We start from the raw sequence: 23,711 nt of genomic DNA, 5'->3' as shown, positions 1-23,711 counted from the left end.
ACATTTCTGTAGTGCTTTTCTTCCCCTTAGGATTCCCCAAAGCACTTTGCAAACTTCACTCTGATACACAAACTATACCCAGGGATCATTTCCCCTCCCACTGAATGGCAGCTTCCCCTGAGGTAGAACCCAGCAGCTGTTTTCTAGCCCAGAACATCACCACCCTGCAGTTGAGGCCAGGAAGACCTGAAGAATCCTGTCTCCAACTGAAAGTGCAGAGAAAATGGAGGGAGACCAAATAATTACCCTGACATTTGGCTAGTTTACATCACAGTTAACAATCATCCTTTTGTGAAAAGAACCAGTGGGAGTTTTATAACCGTGAGTGGTCAGGGCCTCGGTTTGGCATCTCACTCAAAAGATAGCAACTCCAGCAGCACAGCATTCCCCTCGCACCACCTGGGGTCAATACTGTCTCAGAGGGAGGAGAGCCATCTACTGAATCATAAATATCAGTTCCTGCAGCAGCCTATGGTTTCCTCATCTAAGCACCGAACAAGCTCGATTCCACTGAGTTTGGTGAGTGCTCTAAGTGGAACAGCTACAGGCAGATTTTGAAACTGGCCTCGACCATGGCACCCATAAACTCCAGGGTGGTTGCAAACAAGCATCTGCTATGGAATGGAGCTTCTAACTACCTATTTGTGCCCACACAGGTTGTGGGCACAGTCTTTGGGGGCACTTTGAAAACAGGACAGGTGGGAGGATCCTGCACGGATTCCAAAAGGTCCATGTCCATGTGCTGAAGCACACTTAAAGCTTGAGCTGAAGCCCGCTGAAGTCAGTGGGAGTTTTCCCACTGACTTCAGCGGGCTTTGGATCAGGAGCTCTATGATTAAGCCCTGATGGGGCTCTTCAGATTCATTCCAATTTCAAGGAAATACTGCTTTTCCTTGGAAATGCATCCTTATCATGGTTAACTGAATCCAGTAACAGAACTGCAGCTCTGAGTCCAGTACAGACCCTGGCCCAATGGGCATGGTGAAACCTAGGGATTAGACATTAACCACACCTGATGTGCAGGAAGCTGCGTAGGGCAGGGGTATATCCGATGTAAAGAGAGATTTATGCTCTGGGTTCTCTCCTAGGCTCTAACAGCAGCTTCCCAGGGGCTCCTAAATTGCATCGTTTATGGGTGGACCCAGCACATGTTCCGCTGCATGAAACGCAAAGCTTGCCGTGACATCGACACACAGACACCTCTCTTACGGTCCCAGAAGAAGCACTATGCCAGCACCCAGGCAGCAGCTGTAGCTACATCCACAGTGTTGTGACAATTCTCTGCTCAGCAAGAAAGGAATGGGCAGCATGTTGCCCTGCAACCCTAGCCCGGTCATGTCTATGAGACATCAGCCAGACCTATTCTGCTGATTTTCTTGTTCTGAACTGTTTTGTCAGTAACACATGCAGAGTTAAGGCTGGAAAAGCCTGAGCACATCTAGCTGGAGATTAGCTGTTTTCACTGAAGATCATTATTTATTTTATAGTTTTTTATGAATTTGTAATGCATTATTTTACCTTTGTAAGCCATTTAGTGCAGTCTTTTCCTTATGAAAACATCTCCAGGATTTGCTGGGAATTGTATATGAGAGATCCTTTACAGCTCCTTAAAGACCTTTCTCATAAGGGTAGATGACCAGGGGATGTTTTTCTTACCTCAGTGATTATCAGATATTTGTAATTACAATTGAACAATAAAGCCAAGATGACTATTTATAAATCATGCTCTTCTACCTCCATGCAAAAATGCAAACAAGTCCAACACTGGTAGCTAAAAGTCACACTTTCAGGTTAAAAATCACTGGTCAGTTTCATCCCTGTGCCCTGTAAACCCATTGAAGTTAGATCATGTTTTTATAAACTATATATCTTTGCTTTAAATTAACACAGAAATTACTCTGAAAACGGAATTTAATTTTCATCATTGATGCTGTTTGTTTACATTTTGTGCTTCACTCGGCTTTGAGAATGAACAAACTAAATTGTTTAATTTCTGCTCCAAAGACCAAATCATGCTCAGCTGACAGTACGTAAATGAGTAGCCCTATTTAAGTCAATAGGGCTCTTCACATGAGTAAGGTGAGCAGGATTTGGTCCTTTTGTAATAGTGATATGTAGCACTTCTACAGAGCATCATGTCTTCAAAGCATTTTACACATTAGCTAATTATCCCCAAAACACCCCATGAGCAGGGCTGCTGGAACAATTTGTATAGTGGGGGTGCTGGGAGCCATTGACTCAAACTGTAAACCCTGTGTATGATGGAAATCACTTCAAGCCTGGGGGTGCTACTGCACCCCCCCAGCACTCCTAGTTCCTGCACCTATGGCTGTGAGGTAAGTTCTATTATCTCCATTTTACAGATGGTGACCTGAGGACAAGTATGTTTAGGGGATGGGGACTGGGTAGAGACACTTCCCTCCAGGGAAAACTAGCATGGACAATTGTGGCGGTGAGTATTGTGGCTGTGAGTGATTGGCTATCAAATGCCCAACTCCTAGTGCCTTAGACAAATGCCACGCTGGAACAGGAACAGACTATTGGCCACAGACGTCTCAAGCCTCATTGGCTGGGGCAAGTGCCATCGCTAGAAACCAAGGCCAAGAGGTTGGCTACAGACCACCTGGGAGACTCTGGACAAATGAGCAGACAGCATAGGGCTGGAAAGCAAGATTGCATGCAGCTGGAGCGGATTTTGGTTTTGGAGAGAGAAATCAAGATCTGCCATGGCCATTACAGAGAGGGAGCAATGTAGACTGCACAGCCTGGAGCCAACAGGACAGCTGAGACCAGTTGGCAGGACCCCACCATTCTGAGTGTACAGCGGACCCCAGCTCCAGAGTGCCAGGCAGGTAGGACTGACTGAAGGGGGGCATGGATCAGCTCAAAACAGAGAGCAAGTGCTTATCTAGGAGGGCTGTATGATATATGCTGTACCAAGGGGAAAAGGACCTTGTGTAACCCCTGATGGAGATCCTTCCCTGGGGTTAACTCCTGGCACTATCTGAGCTAGATACAATGATTGTTCTGTTGTTAAGTGGAGTACTTGGTCCAGAGGTCTAACAGTCCTCTAGGAAAAAGGGTTGGTACTTGTGCAGAGGTACGTGGCTGGGGACCCAGGACCACCTTCCCCAACTATGGGAACTTCCCTTCTGACAGTACTATTGCTCCCATTTTATAGATGGTGAAACTGAGTCACAGAGACATTTAAGGGATTTGCATTAATACAAAGCTCCAGTGTTGAGGCTTAGAATGCTACAGGGGACATTTTAAAAAAATCCATTGAAATATTTTGTTTAGATTAGATATCTTAAATCTGTTTATTCGCAGAGCCTTTATATTAGTTCTGACAGTGTGCATGTAGAGGTGGGAACAAGCTTCATTAGTTATGGATCAGTCCTGCAGGGAGCACAGACTTTGAACCAAAGGGAGAAAGAAACGTAAGACTAAGTTAAACAGGTCACAGTAGGAGTTTCACAGAAACCTTTCCACCAAAACGCTAGTTGAGTTGAGGCTACCTTCTGCCAAGGTGCTCACAACTAAGAGTAATGGGAGCAGATTATGGCACAAACAGAACATGTCCAGGGCTGCTACTGCTCCATAGTAGCTGCTCTGTCTCTCATAAACCAAGATCAAACCTGTACTTTCAATCCTGATGACTTTATTAAGGAAAATGAGAGAGAAAGAACACATGTAAGCTCCATCACAAACTAAGTACTCTCAGCCTGGAGATGCAGGCTAGAGAGACTCAGTAAACAAACCTGCCACATCTCCTTACAATGACATAGCAGCAGATGCCATGGGAATGAAAGCCGATTTCTCTGTTTTCATTAGCAGTGAGGTTAAGTAGATCTGGGTAGCTACAAGGGGCAAACCTCCAAAATCACGCATGCCCCTGGCCTATGTTGTCTCTTGCAGTTGTATCCCATGTCTTGTCTCACTAAGTTCTATAACAAATACATTGATGGTTCCTGGTGCCTGGTTCCTCTGATGACTGTAATGTGATCATTCATTATACAGCCCGGGGTGCATATGGTGCTGTATACACAGATAAGTTAGCCCCTGCTTTCAGAAGCTCCTAATCTAGAAGCTAAATTCTTAGGTTCCCACTGAGATGGTGGGAATTCTGTTCCATGGGAGTTTTTCCCAAGTAAGGACCTCAGGATTTGGCCCCTGGTTACCTAGGATATAGATTCTCAGAAAACTATGAGCCAGGCTCAATTCTGTATGCGGTATTCATCGCTGGAGTCAGGCCGGTTGTTAGTAGGACATGAACGACCGTCAATGCCACTGCTGACAGGTCTTCACACTCCCCCAGATGCCATCATTGGCACAGTCTGTCCTTCTCAGCATCTGTGCTCGGGTCTGGAGCTGGACGTCTGACTCATTTTCAACCACAGGAGAAAAGCCATCATCGAACTGCACCATTTCAGACCAAGAAACTCCAAACCTTCCTGCATGTAGTAATGCTAACCACTGGATTGCTGGCATTTGCCACGTTACCATCCTACTAAATATTTACCAGGAGGTGCATTAAAATTGTGGATACAAACTATCAGGAATCAATAAATACACATATAAGGCTAACATTTTATCCCTAATTCATACTATCCCTTAAGAGGAAGAAAAGACTTTTGAGAACTGTAATTTTTTGTAGCAAATCCAAAGTTAACTATGACTTCACTGTTATCCATATGCTGGACTTCACAGCAACAGTGGGATATGTAGCTAGGTTCTCACACTGTCCTATCACTGTTACCTTAGCACCTCTTTTTCCTACACATTCCACTTCCACAATCACAGGCCCCTTCTATTTGGGCTAAAGGAGAATCACCCTTCACTGTCAGCAATATAGCACCAATGACACACAGGTGAGCAGTTCTGATTCTATCTAGCACAGGGCAGTGTAGCACAAACACACACACACACACATTATGTCATTGCTGTGTTATTTATATAGCATCAGGAGTTTTTACACTCAGAACACTGTACAAACTAACAAATGTATCCTCATAACATCCTGAAAGGCAGGAAAGTCTAGTCTCCACTTTATAGATGTGGAAACCGAGGCACAGAGTAGCTAAGAGACGTGTCCAAGGCAATGTCGCAAGTCAGTGTCAGGATTAGAGCACAGGCACTCTTGGCTCCAGGTCTGTGCTCTATGCACTAGACCGCAGCAGCTCCAATGGTTAGGCTAGGGGTGGAAGGTTTCTGATGACTTTAGCTACGTGGTAGTTATCTGGCACTGGCAATTCCTAAAGATGCAAATAGACAATGATTGGTTCCAAGCCAAATTTCCACAAATTATAACAGAGAAAACATGGATTTAGTTAAACCAAATGCCTGACTTGTCAGATCCAAACAACCCCGAGTCAACTTTCTTGGCTTTTTCACTATACCCAGAATCCACTGTTCTTTGGCAGTCACTCCAACTACTATTCCTCCCCCAGAGGAAATTCCAGTGGGTCCATTAGAATCCTTCAGCTGGTTACTGTCAAAGGGCAAGTAGCCCTAAAACCAAGACCCCAATCCAGCCACCGGGTGTACATTGGCAGGCCATTACACATGCACAGGTTATTCAGCTGCAGCCCTGGAGCCTTCGTTGCCAGCTGGAAAAAGCTGAAAAAAATTCCACTGCTCGCCTAGGCTATTTGGTGAGAACAGAGGCTTTGGAGCAACCTCCAAAATCAAAGCATTGCATTGTGGGACAGAGTTAGGCCCAGCTGAGCGCATGCAGCGGGAGCACTTGGATGACCATATTGCTGATGTACTAGTTCAACCTAGACTTCAGCTAAAGGCCTTGTCTTAGGTGTTATTCCCAACCATTATTGCTAATGCTTGTAAAACACCTGGGATGGTTATTGGATGAGGTTACAAGAAACTTTGAAGGGTGTTATCACATAGCACAAAGCCAGGGGCCAGCTAAAGGCTCCCCTTTGCTCGATTCTGGAGCACGGAAATACTGACAGGCCTCTGTAGTGTGGTCGGAAATTCAGGCTTCTAAGCTGGGAAGAGGAAGAAAAGCATTTTGGCCTTTGCATCTGAAACGCCAGCTGCAATGGAATGTTTCAAACAGCATTTTTTCTTCTTCTTTCATGTCTGGTTGAAGGTGAACAGTCTACAACATGTGACTGAGGCTAAAGAGGCCTGAGACTATAGCCGCACGAGTCCCCTGTAGGGAAGGACATTAGGGTTTGCAGACTGTTTCACGTATCTACAGAAGTTTTATCAGTTGCTGTGTGTAAACAGAGACTGGTCTCCCTTAAAGAGATGGCAGTATCACCCATCCCAACCATCAGTGGCCCCCAGCGATGTCAGTCTTCCACTACCTCCTTTTCCAACACCTCCCCACCTTAAGATAATGAGTAGTGTGTGCTTGGAGAAATCCTTTGATGTACTGGAAAGGGACAATTTGGTGAATGGGGTGCTGGACGGCTGTCAGCAGCTACTATTCTGAGGCTTTGGGCAGGGGGCAGGAAGCTTGAAATAGGAGCTTGTGAAGGGGAGAAATGCAGGAGGGCCATAGGCTGTGTGGCCGAAAACAAGCATTTAAAAATCATGACTCAGCTCCCCACATAGCGGGAGACGACTTTAAACAGTGAGAGACTTTTTTTTTTTTTAAACAATGTTTTTTTCTGGTCTGCGTTCTGACCTGTGAGCCTACAGGGTGAGGTTGGCTTCAAAATTCAACCTGAACTGCCAAAAACCACAAAAAGGGGTAAGCCCCTCCTCCCCCCTTGCTGGCTGCTTGGAGGGGATTCCACTTGCCTCTCCTATGCCCTGGGGTGGGGTAAGGCGGGAATGGCTGCCATTGAGCCCTCTCTAGCCTTTGTCCTGATAGATAACCCACCTCCCTCCTGACCCTCTCTAGGAAGCCTCCACGGCTTCTTCCTTCACTCACCTATATTTGCCCACGTGCACCCGCCCACACCAGTGTCCTTCCCTTGGGGTCACCGACCCTTTCTCCCCACCCTGGCCCACCTGTTCTTCACAGTGCCCCTCTCTGCCTCCTCACAGAATATGGGGCTGCCCTCTTCCCTCAGGGCAGCAGAACTTCAGCCCCACGGGTAACAGTGGGGGACACGGACCGTACCCATTTCTTTTAAGAGCTGCCTAAAGTCCTCCTCCACAGGCTGTAGGGAAATGGTAGCCATCTTAACCAAGGGCTGCCTGTGGCTTCTGTCTCACTAAGAACAAGGAGAGATGGCCATTTGGAAAGCTGACTTTCGCTGAAGGGGACGATATTAGGTGCCAGCCTCTGCTGAGGGAAAAACCTGTGGGTTGTGAAGAAAAAAATGGCAAAAAATAGGAACCTTAGCCCTAAATATTAAGTTTTAAAAACTCCCAACTGGGTCTTGCCCCTTCTCTGCTAGCTTCTGTGTCAATTCACCATATCCTAAAAAAACACAATGGTGATAAACAGGGAAGCAAGGCTGCCAGATTCCAGTCAGACCCCAGTTACAAACCCTGGCACAGACAAGCTGTGAATTGCTTAGGGCCTGTTTGGGGGTCGGGGGGATGATATATTGATTTAAATCCATCAGTTTTTTAATTTGATGACCGTTTTGCTATTTGATTCCAAGACCAAATTTATTTAAATAGTTAAAAAACAGAACAAACTGCCAAAAGTGTATGTGTGTACGTATAAAGTAAATTTACATGAGTCCTACAGAAACTAGTCATCCGGACCCATTGATTCTCCGGCTGGGTTCCCCAGGCATTTCCACAGCTGCTCTGAGAAACCCTAAACAATGGACTTGCCACTCTGCACTGGCTTTTTGAAGCTAATGCTGCCTTATTTTGACATGCTCCGGATAGGTGGATTTCTTTGCCCAATGCGTTCAGATGCTCTATGAATCACTTTTGACACAGGCTTTTTAAGTAAGAGAGCGATAACTGCAGTGACTATAGCAGCAGCAATGGTTATACCCAAAATAGTCCCAACAAAACTAAAGAGTCCAATTTTGGAAAGTGGTGGGGGCCCACTGTCAATGCTTCCTCCAAAGCCAGCAAACTGACAGTTCGGAGGGGCCCAGCCATCATTACAGTGGCAGTTCTCATTGCTGTTGCAAACCCCTCTACTGCTGCACTTCTTTAAAGAACAGTTGGATGTCAGCACAGTTGTCTCATTAATACATGTATGGTTAATACAAATCTTGTTTGTACCACACTTTGCGCCATCTTCTACTATACCCGTATCAGAGAGCTCCATCCCCAAGTGAAAGTCTGTCCCCCAGCACCACATGTTGTCCACTGGTGTTTGAATTATGGTCATATGATCCTCCCGCCAAGGTATTCTTTTTACATTCACACACTGCAGCCTTCCGCACAAGATGTTTTCCAACGTACATTTCTTAAACTTTACATCACCCCCATTCCCTCCACAGTTGCCAAACCGATCCCCTTTTACGTTCACTTCTTGGAAGCAACTTTCTGGAGCTGCCTTGGCTGCTTTGCCAAAGAGGTGTTGACATTGCAAACTGTGAGTAGAGCAAAACCCATGAAAACAGTAGCCGTTGTCACTGCATAAAGTCCCGTCTTGCATATACACATTCTCTTGGCACCATGGAGACGTCCCATTGCAATACTCAGGCAGGTCACATTCATTTGTCTTCTCTCTGCATGTTCTTCCTTGTTGAAGATACTGACATTTGTGACAGCACTGTCCCAAAGCACAAATCGCTCCTGGCTTCAACTGGCAAGTGTGATCACAGCAAGGGTCCTTTTTACACTGCTTTTTGGAGCCACAATCGCACTGTTCTCCTGCATCTACTATGAAGTTGCCACAATGCTGCACATGAAATAGTTCCTCAATTTCTGGGATGTTGTTCAGACAGTGTCCTTTCCTGGACACTATTAGGTCAAAATAGTCTCTAGAACTGCAGTTACTGAATTGATGGACTTGTATATGATGCGCATTCATGATGCAGGTACTGTCATTGGCACATACACATTCTTTTCCGTCATGTTTCATGCCAACATTATGTCCCAACTCATGAGCAACAAGTACAGCAAACTCCCTTGAAGGGCCATGCAAGAATGCTTCGACACCGGATGCACGATTCTTATCACAGACACTTCTCAAGTACGCTTTTCCAATGTTTGCTCCAAAGTTCATATACACAAACAGGTGTCCTACATCATGTGGCGCCCGTGGATAAATGTGACGTTTTCTCCAAAGGTTAAAAGTAGAAAGAACCTCACTTATATTGTGTGTAATTTTGATGGGGTTGCTTTCTGTCCAAATTTCTAGTCCAGTTAGTAGTACACGAAGACGAAAAGGATAAAAAAGCTCATCTACCATACTGACTACATCAACAACTTGCATTGAAACATTAGTTATATTTCCTCCTGAATATTCAAACCGCAGTTTGTCCACCACTATAAGAAGCTCCATATACTTAGTGTGCGTCCAGGGATGAAATTCTTCCGCTTTGGGAACCTGCCTCCTCTCTGTTTCAGAAGCTTGATATTTTATCTCCTTGGCGGTTAATCCACACATCACAGCCTTGGGTTCCATCTCCTCTGTTCGATAAATACGGTGCTGGAATGTAAAGGAAGTCTCTACAGGTTCAATGCCATAGTTTAAGCTCCCAATCTGGAGAAACCCTCTGAGTCCAGAGCAGGTGCTGAGGGCCACGTGAGACTCTGGGGTATCTTCCACGTACCCATGATAGTAGCAATCATCTGGAATATGGGGCTGATCAACTCTCAGTTGACCTCTAGCATCATAAGTGAAGACTGGAAAATTTTTTACTAGGAATCCTTTCTTCTGCTTTAGGTGAACAATGTGGTTCTTTCCTTCTGCCTTGATGACATAGGACATCTCATCCTTGGTGGCTTTGCCTTCCTTGGCTGCTAGCTTCCTTGGAACTATCACTTCATAGGAAGCAAACCGTGGAGGTAGATGAGGACTAGAGACTGTGCTGGGAAGAAGAGGCCCCAGCAGCACCATGGAGACGCCCAGTCTGAGGAGCAGCCTTTGTCCCAGCACTCCGTCCCTGGCCATCAGACTCCTCCGCATTAACGCTGGATTAAACTGAATGCTCTCTGGATCTGATTTATGGTTGCTGCTACACAAACTGCAGTAGAGAAGGGAAACCTTAGGGTGTTAATGCAGCAGTACTGCCCTTAATTCAATCACAGAGCAGCTCCTTCACCCAGTACAGCCCAGCATCTTAAAAACATACAGGTAATGCCCCTCTCTCCATTGCTAGTTGCTACCCATACCCCTTACTAACTGCCTCCCTCCCTGACTCTGAACATTTTAATGACCAAGTTATGTTCCCCACACTCTCCTTACATATCACCAGCTAGATCTGCCTGAAGTATCAAAGCTGCCTGCTGCCTTTCACATATATTTTTATGGGCACCCTCCCCATGTCTCCTTTGTATTTTCAGGGGTGCTCTCTCTTTGTCTGGCAGGGCAATACTACGTCCAACAAAGCAGCAGGCCAGCCAGAGAGCCCATCCTGCTATATTATACAGCACAGAAACACTAACAAATCTCTCTAATGTGAAAGCAAATTTAGGCTTCTAAACTGGGAAGAGGATAACACTTATAAAATGTTACTCCTGAAACTTCTGCTACAATGGAATGTCCCAGATGGTGTCTGTTTCTCCTCGTGCCTCTTTGAATATGAACATTCTACGGCATGAAGCTCAGAATGCAGCCATGTGTTCCCCCATGCAGGGATGGGCATGAAGTGGAGATTTGGATCCCTGGGATTCTACTCTATATAAATTTTGAATGAACAAGGCAATGGAAAGATAAAGGGTGGTGAACAGTGCTTCAGTCACTCATTGGGACCTAATATAGCAACAAGACACACCTTGGGTTATTAATGAATGATTTTTGGCGCACGGGCTAGCATAATGCCCTTTTCTGTACATCCTATTGCTGCTCAATTAGAGGCTGACATTTTATTAATTGTTTTTTGGAAAGTGGGTTGCATGCATTGAGCCTTCTGCTCTGAAAGTTATTCTCACAGTAGGGTGAGAAAATAAAGAAGAGGGTTGTAAGCTTCCTGTCCGCTACAATTTTACATATATACAGCTTGCTTGTGTTTTTGTCATCTCTCTTCTTTCAAGTTACCAGGACTTTTTAGGCCTGTTCTTTCCTCCAGCAACATGGATGCTGTGTCACAGCAATGCTTTATAGACCAAATAGCCACTCACTTTCTATTATGCTAAAGATTAAAAATAGTTTTACTGAACAGTTAGGTTATTTACAATGGAAAGTGGATTGGAGAGGCAGCAATGACCCAGAATTGCTGTCACTGTGTCTTCCCCATCTCCCTCCATCACCAGCCTGCCTATCTTCAGCACACAGGTCTCCCCTCCATTCCCTGTCAATTTTAGGAGTGCAGAGATTTCTTAAGCATTTTTGACTGATGAGGTCCTCCTTGGGTTGGTGTCCCCGTGTAACAAGGCCAATTAGAATGTGCCTTTGGACAGTCACTGTTTTCCTGTCTTCCTGCCATATTCTAACAGGGCTCTGAAGATATCTGACTGATATTAAATGCAGACTGTAATACAGTGAAGTATGAGTTAACTAACTACCCAAGAAGCAAGAAAACACATCAGTCTCCTAGTAGAAGGTGTTCTTTACTGAAAGGTTGAACAAAATTCTCCTGGAAATCTTGGGACAGTTCCCATTTGTGTAAAGTTCTTATAAAAGCAAAATCATTCCAGCTAGTGAACACAGTGAACTCAAACATAGTGAACTCAAAACCTTGCAATGCCTTCCTTTGCTTCAATTTAATTTTCTTTAATGCAGTGCCTTGAGAGTTTTCCCTTTACGCAACTCATTAAGGAAATAAGAATAACTACCATAGTTTCTGCTTCCAAGAATACCCTTACAGCATGGGGTCACCAAACGTAAAAGAAGACATCAGATTTAAAACATTTAAATGGAGTCTTAGCTACCACAGTAGAAACACATCAACTTTCTCTCCCCAACTCAAAAATTACAGCTACAGTAAGTTATCCAGTAGAACCTCACTCAGAGTTACAAACACCAGAGTTAAGAACTGACCAGTCAACCACACACCTCCTTTGGAGCCGGAAGTTCGCAAACAGGCAGCAGCAGAAAAGGGGAAAAAAAGCACCTACAGTACAGTACTGTGTTTAAATGTAAACTATGGGGAAAAAATAAAGGGAAAGCAGCATTTTTCTTCTGCATAGTAAAGTTTCAAAGCTGTAGTAAGTCAATGGTCAGTTGTTGATGTAAACTTTTGGAAGAAAAACCGTAACTTTGTTCAGGGTTACAAACATTTCAGAGTTACCAACAACCTCCATGCCTGATGTGTCTGTAACTCTGAGGTTCTACTGTATACACTGACAGAATGGGGCTAAACTGGATTCTTATTTCAGAGTAGCAGCCGTGTTAGTCTGCATCTGCAAAAAGAACAGGAGGACTAGTGGCACCTTAGAGACTAACAAATTTATTTGAGCATAAGCTTTTGTGAGCTACAGCTCACTTCATTGGATGCATAGAATGGAACATATAGTAAGGTATTTATACATACAGAGAACATGAAAAGGTAGAAGTACCCATACCAACTGTAAGAGGCTAATTAAGAGGAGCTATTATCAGCAGGGGGGAAAAAAACTTTTGAAGTGATGATCAAGATGGCCTGTAGCCCACAAAAGTTTATGCTAAAATAAATTTGTTAGTCTCTAAGGTGCCACAAGTACTCCTGTTCTTTTTGTATTCTTATTGAGCGTATAATACTGCCATCTAGAGGGAGGCATCACAGTTACTAAAGAAGAGATGACAGGTTATCTTGCCCCACCTATTAGCAGTGTGAGATTGTCACCTACCTTTATTTTCTGGTGCTTTGTCTAGCCCAGTTTTGTAGTTTGCCCTTAAACACAGCACATTACAAATATGAGTAAGTTAAGCCGCCCAGCACTCTTGTGAGGTACAAAGGACTGTGACTATTCCATTCTACTACAGGCAGGTAAAACTGAAGCAGAGAGATCAGATGACTTATAGTGAGAGAGAGCCCAGTTGTCCTTGGTGTTGACCACAGGACTGTCCCTTTCTCCCTTTGGGCTACAAAGATTTAAATTCAGCCCTGATCCAAACAAAAAAGCCAGATACCTTTTTAAGTTTAGTAAAATCATTTTTTATGTACACTGATGAATAATATTTACAATCTAATACTGATCCAAAATAAACTAATATTACAAATACACTGAAAAGGAGAAATGAAAATATTCTTAATACACAGAAGATAAACATGTCATATGAAGGGTTCCAAGAGAGATTTCCAAAGGAAAAACACGTGGTAATGATATCAAAACTTTAATATCTTCCTCTTTCCAAGCCAACATATTCTCCTTCTAGACAAGTTCTTCTACTCTTTTCTTTTTTAAGTAGCCCCAGTCAAATCACAAGATAAGCCAGATTTATATTTAAAAAAAATATATAAAAGGTCAAATGATTTCAGGCAAAGATTTATTTTAGAGTTTTACTTAAAAACAAAAGAACCCCTCACATACTAGCTTCCTTCATCATTTGTTTTTTTAATAAAGAAAATTTTATGAAATTTTTATCTTTTATGGGGTACCATCCATCAGACCCTTTCAATTCAAGATATTTAAAATATTACAGTCTGCTAAGGAGGACTGGTGGAGTTTATTACCAAACAAAAATATGCACAATCAAGACAAAATACCTGGCAGTTTCATCCACTGAAAAATAAAAATGTAGGGCAGAAAAAAATAAAATTTACGTACACTAATGGATTTCATTTAAATAGTTTTATTTAATTTTGAATTCAAAAATTTAACTTAATTTTTAAAAAGTAAAATAAATCAGTTTTATCATTTTATAAAACCATTTGACCTTCAGTTTCAACTAGTGTCACCGTAATCTCTTCCTTCCTACACACATTTCAGATTAATCTCTTCTCAATTAGGATATGGACAATATAATCGAAGTAAACTTGCAAAAGGCAGTTTTTCCACCAGAGACTTGGAAATTTTACTTCTCCCCCTCCAAACCTGCACCGTTAAAATACTGAAACAGTTCTAAGTCAGATCTGAATTTACCCATCTTGCAATTACTAATGGCATGAAGTCATCCTGTCATTTTAAATAAATTAAAACCGATAAATGGAGAAGGGACTCAGTCACAATGTTCAGTAACTAATCAGCCAGTTATAGGTCTTCCTTGCCATTTTCTAGCCCTGGTTTGGATTTCTCCTAGAAGTAGTTGCCACAATATTCTCTAAGGTTTTCTACAAAATGGATATTTTGTATTGTGGAAACAGTTTGAAGCTATTTCTTACAGGTGATTACACAGTAGCAACACCAAAAGCCCATTTTGGCTTCACTTCCAAAGCAAAGCAATATGAAAATACCAGGTCACTGGTTAAGGCAGTAGTACCCAAAGTTTGGCCAGTGGAATTCTACAAGGCAAGCCTGGTCATGATCACCTTTAATACCGGAGGCAACCTGCATGAGAGAACAGGTCCCTGCATGCTATACTCCATCTTGCTCACAAAGGAGAAATTGGCTGGACCACAAGAGAGCATGGCATTCTGGGACCACTATTTTTTGTTGCCTAGCATTCCATATTAAAGATGAGGATAACTACCATCTGGTCCATTTTATATGCGAGCTACATGTGGCCTTATGCTCCTGGGAAGATGCCAGTGGGGTGCTCAGTTGGGCAAAGTTTGGGCATCCTGGCTTACAGGATAAAACTTCAAAGTGGTCTGTGGGGAATTAGCTACACAATTCCTATTAAAATGACATGACTGCCTTGTTTAATTCTCCATACACCACGCTTAAAAGTTGACAATTAAGATGTCCCAGGAAAAACAGATGTCGAGTGAAAGTTTAAAACAATCTCAAATATTTAAAGACTTTGTGGATGTTGACATGAGCGAGAGATTAGTGCAAAGGAAAGGTGTACAAGCCTGGAGCCTTGCAGCTGCTACTACAGAGAAGTGAAGAATGCTCATTTCTGCTAACGTATTGTACCTATGCCTTAATCTGAAGAGGTCATCTCTTTTATGGGGGAGGACAGTTAAAGTATCCAAATTCCATTGTGCTATGGACCACAGCCTTGGAAGTTATTCCCATCTCGTTTAGTTTTATGGGGCAGGACAGTTACTGATCAGAACTAGCCAGAGATCAAGTTCACTTTCCCAAAAAATTAGGTTTCCAGCAAGGAACCATTATTCATTGCCTGCTAGTTCACTACCTTTCTCATTAGTATGTATCCGTGCACAAGTATTCCATGTAGTGTTTAAGGGTGCAATTCTTACTTAGGCAAAAATCTCCCATTGTAGTCAGGGAAGGTGCTAGCTAAGTAAGGACTGTGTCCTAAAATTACAATAATCAGGCAGTTTAAAGCTTTAATAAGTGGGTGTACTACTGGAAGGGATTAAAACCGCCAACACACAGAAAATGTACGCATTGGAAAAGAATGCAAAGTGGAACATCTCCTTTATGTAGGAAAAACCAAGTGATTGTTTACAAAATCCTACAGAAAGGATCCGATGCAGCTTTGCCTGCCAAAGCAAACAGGTAAGAGGAAGTCTGATTTAGAAAAAGACAGAATGTGGCCCAACTGCCATACTGAGTACACTGGGAGATTTATGGCTCAAGTTGTTAAATGTAAACCAAAGAGTAATGAGCTATGAAATGTAACAAAGTTCAAGAGTAATTACTCCTAATAGCCCTGAATGGGCACTTCAGACGGCAGACCATAATTCTTCTATGGCTGCACAGGTATAGTACCAAAATATCTCTATAAAAAGCCTTCAACGAGTCTCAAAAGAAAGGAAAGTATTAGAAGATAGAAAACTAGAAATATTTACAGATTTTTTTTTAAATTAAATTAAAAAAAAAAAAAGCTTTTTTTTTTTTAAGCCAAAGTTTGATTAGTGTAAGGATTTGCCCTTGGTGGCCTTCACAGTGTGCTGCAGCATAGGGACTTGAGTCGGGGGCAGCTCTAGGTCAATCCCTCCCCAGGCAGATGAAGTTCAAGAAAATCATAGAGCGAATGTGCTTGGACATAGATGGATCACCACTATCCATCTCGCACAGTGGCACCGTGATTATACACAGGATGATCCCTTCCAGCCAGGAGGACAAGCTTGACTCCATGCTTCGCCAGGGTTATATATTCCAGAAGGAAAATGGTGGAGTGGTGGAAAAAAAACAAAACTCAGGCTCAACTAGTCATCTGGGGAAAAAGCAAACAAATCCACCCACATGTTGCTGCCTGAGAGAGGTATCACCATTAAAATAAAAACAATACACACAAGTTACTGAAGTTTTCCCCTACTGTTTTAAAATAAAGAAGAGGAGTCTGATGCTGAACAGCGACTCAAGTCCTGGTGAAGCCAGGAAGAAGATGTGGAGCTGGAGGAGAGAGATACAAAATTACCAATCACAACTAAAGATTATAGCAAGAGTATGGACTTGAGTGCATGTCTCCTTAGCAATGCTAAGAGTGGCTCTTGGGTTATCTGGCAGAGGAGAAATAATTCTGCTGTCACTACAATGCTGCAGATTTAAGGTAAAAAGGGTGCCTGTGAAGTTTTTTCCACAGCACTTGCTTCAAATATTTACTGAGCAAAATGCTAAGAAACTGTGGTTGTCTCATTCATGTACTTAGTCACTGCAGCTGTCTGTATAGCAGATGGAAGGCTGCTTCTGCATCTGGTTATTAAGAAAACAAACTGTCTTTAACAATATAATTTGTCCCGTTCAAGGGACTCATGAATTAACAGTACATGAGTGATCATATATACCTTGAGGAACTGAGTTTTAAAAAAATATTACAGTACCAATGATTTTTGTATCTACAACTATACAGGATTTTCAAGCAGTGTGGAAATTTAATGAAATAATTATGATTTATAAATTTACATAAAAAATATTTTACAGTTAAAGAATAGCTCTCAAATGGTTAAAAAAAATAAAAGAAGAAGCTCTAGCTATTGTGAATCATGGGAGTTTGTCTGCTCTTCAATAACTTGTTTCACTATTTCTGCCAGCTTTAGCCGGTCCACCTTATCTGTGAATCCTCTGCCTGAAATTAAAGAAAAAGCAAGTCAGTTTCAGTGCAGTGCAGTGCAGGCAGACAGTCATAACAGGCTGAATACAAACTGATGCTTTGATCCCAGACAGTAAAACTTAGGGTAACATTTTCAAAAGCCCCCAACTGACTCAGAGGCCTAACCCACATTCAAAAATCAATGGGACTTAAGTGCTTTTTGAAAATTTTACCTGAGCCTCAAATATAAAATTTAACAGGTTTTAAAAAACCATTTAATTCATGCTCTGTGCTGGCAAACTGACACCATTTGGGGCCATCTAAGCCTGAATGGAATTAAAACAGGTTCGTTAAAACGGTTTCAAAACATACCCTGCATGTAAGAGCAGTCTCTGTCTTAAGAGAAGGTGCCACTTACCATTCCAGCTGAAGCTCTGTAGAGTGTCTCGTAATAACTTACACTCCCTATTATATTTCCATGCTTCCTGCATCACTTCATTCAGTTTCTCATCTTCATTCTCTCCTATTTAAAAGAAAGACAAGATAAAACAGAGATTTGTCATATAAATTCTCAGCAAAGGAGGCACCCTTTTTCTCCTGCTTACTGGTTTTGGGAGCAGAGGCTTTGTTTAGAAAGCCAGTTTAATAGCACCACATGCCACTGTTAAAGCAAGGTGTTAACACTTTATTACACAGATAATTTACAATCCACATGCCATTACAAAGAGCAATCCTATTCTTTTAATTGGAAAGTTTTGCAGTGATCTTGCCCACATCTCAATCCCTCTTTCTCCCAGGTCTCCATTGGGCTGTACCAAGAAGAATCCATACAACTGCTGTGAACAGCAACTCATTCCCCAGACTCTGTAGATCGGCATTCTATCCTCTCCTGCCTCTTGACCAACAGGGTGGTGATTTCCTTCAAAAGGCTGCACAACTGACAATACAGACCTCCACTGATCCCCTACAGTGGCATGGGTGACTCCCAAGCACTGGAAGGCTCTTCTAGCTAGACATCCCATCACACATAAATCAGCAAAGGGTCACACCAAAGTTATGCATATGAATCAATCTTCTGCAGTGAAGTTTCATGTATAAGGTGCCATAAAGATATACGTTCTAGGGCAAAAGGGCATTGATTCATGTGTGTTAGCTTTACCTTCAGGGCTGGTAAAAAGGGACAATTCCAAAGATGCTGGGCTTTTCTGCAAAGAAACTTTTGTCCTACAGCTATAAAACAAGCCCCTTTAGGACTCTGTGTCAGGCAAAGAGCCCCCTATCTCCTGAGACTGACTATAGCAATAGGAACGCTGGGCATACTCCTTCACTGCTGACACAGGGGCTAAACTGGCATCACACTAAACGTGCATTAGCTTTCTTAAAAGCGGTGACCTTTACCAGCCTGTGGTAGAATACACTGTGCAATGACATCTCTGAGTTTTTCCAGAGCCACATTGGAATCGTCGCTTCCATTCTCAGGATCGTGGATATAGACACCATCCTTTGGTTTAGTGCTGTAACAGATGGGAGTGAGAAGGAAACACTATGACTGTCTGAGCACAACACAGCCATGTAACCAAAAGCCAAATCTAAGGTGAAAATAACTGCTAATAACAGAAGTTTGAAAGAAGTCTGATCATATCCATTACTCAATACATAATTCTGAACCCATGTATATTTCTCTTATGGGATCTGGAAACCTGTAAAAGAAAGTAGATTTATCAGAAGTTCTGACAACACTCTGTCATATGATGGCACCTTAGATCAGAAGATTAAGACTTTTACTAATGTCAATCAAGTAACATGCTCAATATTCCTAGAAGGTAGGTAAATATCCTAATTGTCAGATGAGTAAACTGCAGCAGAGCGAGATTAAGTGGTTTGCACAGTGAATCAGTGGCAGAACCTGGAACAAATCTTGAAATCCTGATTCCCAAGCTGTCCTGCTCTAATCACTTTCTTATAGCTAGGTCTGCTCCATTCTAACTATAAATGATATAGAATCGTAGGACTGGAAGGGACCTTGAGAGGTCACCTAGTCCAATTCCCTGCACTCATGGCAGGACTAAGTATTATCTAGCTCATCCCTGACAGGTGTTTGTCTAACCTGCTCTTAAAAATCCCCAGTGATGGAGACTCCACAACCTCCCTAGGCAGTTTATTCCAGGGCTTAACCACCCTGACAGTTAGGAAGTTTTTCCTAATATCCAGCCTAAACCTCCCTTGCTGCAATTTAAGCCCATTGCTGCTTGTCCTCTCCTCAGAGGTTAAGGAGAACAATTTTTCTCTCTCCTCCTTGTAACAACCTTTTATGTACTTGGAAACTATTAGCATGTCCCCTCCCAGTCTTCTCTTCTCCAGACTAAACTAACCCAATTTCTTCAATCTTTCCTCGTTAGGTCATGTTTTCTTTAATCATTTTTGTTGCTCTTCTCTGGACTTTCTCCAGTTTGTCCACATCTTTCCTGAAATATGGTGCCCTGAATTGGTCACAATACTCCAGCTGAGGCCTAATCAGCACAGAGTAGAGTGGAAGTAGGCAGGGCAGGAGCAGGGCCTTATGGAAGGGGTGAAATGGGGGCAGAGCCGGGGGGGGAGGAGGGTCTTTAATCGAAGTAATTCTAAAAGTAAATGCGTGTTTTGTCGTTTGAGTGAGGTGAATTACTGAGTATTTATATTTTATTAAAACCCCTCTTCGCATTACAGTTTTAAAAAGTTAATACATTGACTTTTAATAGCATACGATATTATGCTTCATTTTTTTTCATTTTTGACTATACAGTACTTTTGTATCATTGTATGAAAAAAAGTTTCAGTGATGCGACCCTCGGACCAATGTACTAGTCCTCATGTGGCCCTTGTGGTGATTTGAGTTTGAGATCCCTGATCTAGAGAAATAAGAATAGGGTCAGAACCAGACATTCCAAACCCATGAAAAAAACACAGAAATCGGGCTTGTTTTTGGCTTAATTGGTTTGTGAGTTCCTTGTTGGCTAGTTTTTGGCTTGTAGCTTGTTGCTTGTTTGGCTTGTAGTTTGTTGCTTCTTTTTTTTGATTGTCAAAAGAGGGCAAGCAGGGGCAAGGGGGGGCGTGGGGGAGAGAGTCAGGAGTGCACAACGAGCCCACCATAGTCTCAGACTGCACACCAGGGGGATCTAGTCACATAGAACATTGGGGTTCTTAGGAATTGGCTTGTTTTGGCCTTGTTTTGAAATAGGATTAGCTTGATTTTTTTGGCTTATTGTGAAAGTTGGCATGCTTATTTACCACATGAAAGTTGGCAACTGTGGTCAGAACTCAAACAAGAGCGTTCAAAACCAGGGTCTGCCTCTGATTTGCTGGGTGCCATATCACTTCTCCTACCTGCCTCACTTTCCTTATGTATAAGATGAGGATACCACCACCATTTTCTTACCTCACAAAGGTGTTGGGAGAAGCTGTGAAGATACAGCATGCTATACATGTATTATTGTTACTAGGTTTGACTCCAGCTGTTTCAGCACAGGAAGTAGGAACCAACCAACCAACCAACTAGACATTTTAGGAATTTCAGTCAAACAAACCTCAACAGAGGTTTAAGTGTTAAACAACAATTGAAGCACCCTGGCTTCTGACATTTAGGAATTATTAGATTTAAAACATTAAAAAAAATTTTTTTAGGAAGTTACCCTAGCAATTTTCTCTTGCGTAGAATTGGATTGTTGACAGAGTGGAGGGGTTTGAGGCTGACTTTGAGGTCTTGGATTCTCATGTTAGCAAGTTGTTCTGCATGAGCCTGTTGTATCCCAGCAACCATTGCCTGGAATGGAAAAAGTTACACATAGTGTTTTAATTAGTTCCTTTGTGTATAAAAGGCTAATATAAGCCAGTACAAACACAGTTCATAAAAATCCTGCACACATTTCAGGGATACACAATAACATCAGGCTTGTGCTACACAAGACCAGCTCAGTACTGAGCAGTGATCCAGTGGGGGATAATACCCTGACCTTGCAAGGGCCTGGACTCAGTCTAATGGGTCTTCTCCATGTCTAACTTCCATGATCTTAGAGACCTGACTGTGCAACCGCCTTTGTGCAAATGAGTTTTCCACTTAGTCATTTAAAGGGGGGATATAGAGCACACAGCTGAACCCCTGCCTGCCGACCAATAGACTCATACCTTGGATCTGCAGCTAAACAAAGGAGAAAAAGGATGCAATACTCAAGTGAGCAAAGCACCTAGAGATAGAAGAGCCCTAATAGATCACATTTACTAGAATTGTCCATCTCCTCCTAAGCCTCAGGGTTGCTCTTTACAGCCAATCTTCAAGCATTTTCTTTCTATCCCAGTTTTAAATGAAACTTTTTGGTTTTAGGAACAAAGATTCTTCTTCTCTTTCTGAAGGTGATTAACCTCTGAGCTCTTAATCTGCAGGACGTAGTTTTAAAACAAAATGCTTAACAAATATCAATGTGGCCCGTTTCCAGACTTGACCTTTTTGAAATAATAAAATGTTATCTAAACCTTGTCCATCATCATTTGGGAAGAGGGCAAAATGTTATCGAGAGCTTCGGTGGAGTTTAGCCAGGGATGGTCCAGGACTCCTTCTATAGTCAGCCGTTCCTCGGGCTTTACCTTCAGCAGCCTGAGAGAAAAAACAAATCAGTCCTTAAAGATGCTCTGTTCTTTCTATGCAACAACCTGCTGTTCTACCTAGAATCAGAGTGCTTTTAATTTTGCAGTTACCATCCCCAGAGATGAGAGTTCTCCTTTGACTAGAATGCCAACAAAACCTCTCTCAAACAATTTGCTCCTTATCAGTCATTTTATTCCAATGTCCCTTTCTGGAGATCTATTTAAGCACTGCCGAGTTACAGTGGGTATCTTCAGTGACACAAAATGAGATAGGGATCCTGTAATGACTGCACTCAGCTAACTTGTACCTTCAGATCCTGTGGTAGCAAAAGTTCTCCTCCCTTAAGAAATACCCAATGCAAAAAGGATCAACATTCTCTGGAAATGCACTTCTACAGTTTTGTCAGGTAGTGGGACTTACTTAAGGATTTTGTGCATGGCGGAGTAAGGCAGAATTGCAAAGTTAGGTATGTGTTTACTGAACAGACTCTGCTCCTATAATGCAACTTCTTAGCACTGTTTCCTCAGCAGAAGGATGGACAAGTGGACACCTCTACAACAGAGACCATCTCTGGTGAATTAGCAGCTCTTAGTTAAAAGAACTCTCCAGTGACGTACGGACTCAAGCAATTATTTAATGGTTGTGCTTGCAACAGATGGATGGCCTCCTTTCCCTTCCGTCCCTGACACTTACTGCACAGCCTCCAGAATACTCAACTCTCCCATGTTAACAGTGTAAATTAGCTATTTCCACCTAAGTTTCTAGACTGTCAGATATCTGCTTATTCTTTGCTTTTTACTTGTACCAACACTCAAAGCACAATTTTACTATAATGTAACAATTGTAAAGTCCCAGATAGGATTGTAAAGAAGAGTTGCATTATGAGATTCTGTGAAAACCTTATGGATTGTTATGGAGAGTATGTTTACAGTAGTAATGTAAGAAAGACAAATCACGAGACACTCACTAGAAAGAGCAGCCTGAAAAAGATTCTGCAGGTAAATTAAAGCTCCCACTATTAGGCACAACTGTTTAATAAAAAATAAGTTGTCGGTATTATGGCTGATATATTATTGGCATTGCTGATGGTCAAAGACAAAGGTCAAGTTGGAAATAGACAAAACAATACGGTCAAATTAAGGCACAATTTACTTTCTTGGACAACTATACCGTAAACTGATTGTACAGCAGAATTGTTCAATATAGAAAGAAAAAGTAAGTGACTTTTACAGAAGTGTCAGCAGTGCTCCCGGCTAGTCCATAACTTTAGGTACAAGGCACAGGTAGCAAACAGGCCTCCATTTCAGTTTTGATTCAAGACCCCAAACCATTTGTATTTTTTCCTTTAGATTTAAAAGGGATAATTTATATACTTAAGTAAAGATCAAGGCCACATACCAACTAAACGTGCTCCCAAGCAAGCAGCCACTTGAAGGCAGAATGTGACCTCCAGAGCCAAGGCTCATGTGAACAACAATTTTTTTTTTAAACTCCAAATAAACAGAAAACAGCACACATACAGGCTAAGAACCTCTCTCAAACAAGAAGATCCCCTATACAGACTTAAATATCTTCCTGCACATCAAGCCATAGACACAGGTTCTGACATATTTGCTGGAGAAGGACAAAGAGAAAAAGTAGTTCTGATAGTTTATTAAAGAGAATGAAAGAAAACTGACTTTATCCAAATTAGTGACGGTCTGTGGAATCCAGTATCGTGGCCATTTTGAAATACAGTGGAACCTTCTTAGAGTGAAGCTGCTGTATGAAAAAAGCTGATTTTACTCTAAGTGTAGGTTTCAGTGAAACCATAACTGCAATTTGTATGTCAAAGCCCTTCTGGACTTTCTCTACCATTATAAACAGGTTCCTCCAATATTTACAAAAGTATGCCATTGGTTTAAATTCCTGGAGTTTTTACAGTGCCTTAAAGGGGACAGTGTCAGGTTAAAATAATTGAATGGATTTGATTTTCAATATTTATGTTGCTTTTAATTGTTTGTTTTTCATTTCTCTGACTGAACAGTGAAAATGCAACTAGTCAGTTTCACTTTTAAAAAATGCAGTTGG

The 23,711-nt window shown here is 42.1% G+C and overlaps 2 protein-coding genes and 1 pseudogene across 7 annotated transcripts in view; 1 reads left to right on the top strand and 2 right to left on the bottom strand.

Moving 5' to 3' along the window:
* Nucleotides 1-1,724, top strand: part of TMEM116 (transmembrane protein 116) — a 35,119-nt gene extending 33,395 nt beyond the window's left edge. For all 5 annotated transcript variants that reach the window (XM_084649345.1, XM_084649343.1, XM_084649342.1 and 2 more), the window contains one exon: nt 1,089-1,724. In XM_084649345.1, the coding sequence (XP_084505471.1) occupies nt 1,089-1,274 (186 nt within the window). In that variant the 3' untranslated portion in view covers nt 1,275-1,724. The remainder of the gene's footprint in view (nt 1-1,088) is intronic.
* A 6,071-nt stretch (nt 1,725-7,795) lies between these two features.
* Nucleotides 7,796-10,024, bottom strand: LOC311531468 (disintegrin and metalloproteinase domain-containing protein 9 pseudogene; annotated as a pseudogene). Its single transcript has one exon. The product of its transcript is annotated as a disintegrin and metalloproteinase domain-containing protein 9 pseudogene (transcript).
* Nucleotides 10,025-13,155: 3,131 nt separating this feature from the next.
* The window catches only part of MAPKAPK5 (MAPK activated protein kinase 5), a 30,166-nt gene continuing 19,610 nt past the window's right edge, over nt 13,156-23,711 (bottom strand). The window contains exons 10-14 of the mRNA XM_084649006.1: nt 21,530-21,650; nt 20,692-20,822; nt 18,422-18,537; nt 17,442-17,546; nt 13,156-17,059 (exon numbers count right to left, since the gene is read on the bottom strand). Of these exons, the coding sequence (XP_084505132.1) occupies nt 16,965-17,059; nt 17,442-17,546; nt 18,422-18,537; nt 20,692-20,822; nt 21,530-21,650 (568 nt within the window). The 3' untranslated portion in view covers nt 13,156-16,964. The remainder of the gene's footprint in view (nt 17,060-17,441; nt 17,547-18,421; nt 18,538-20,691; nt 20,823-21,529; nt 21,651-23,711) is intronic.

This window comes from Lepidochelys olivacea, assembly GCF_965140295.1.
Source record: "Lepidochelys olivacea isolate rLepOli2 genome assembly, chromosome: 15".
NCBI classification, from domain to species: domain Eukaryota; kingdom Metazoa; phylum Chordata; order Testudines; family Cheloniidae; genus Lepidochelys; species Lepidochelys olivacea.
Note: the sequence above shows the minus strand (reverse complement) of the source record. Positions and strands in the feature narration are given on the sequence as shown.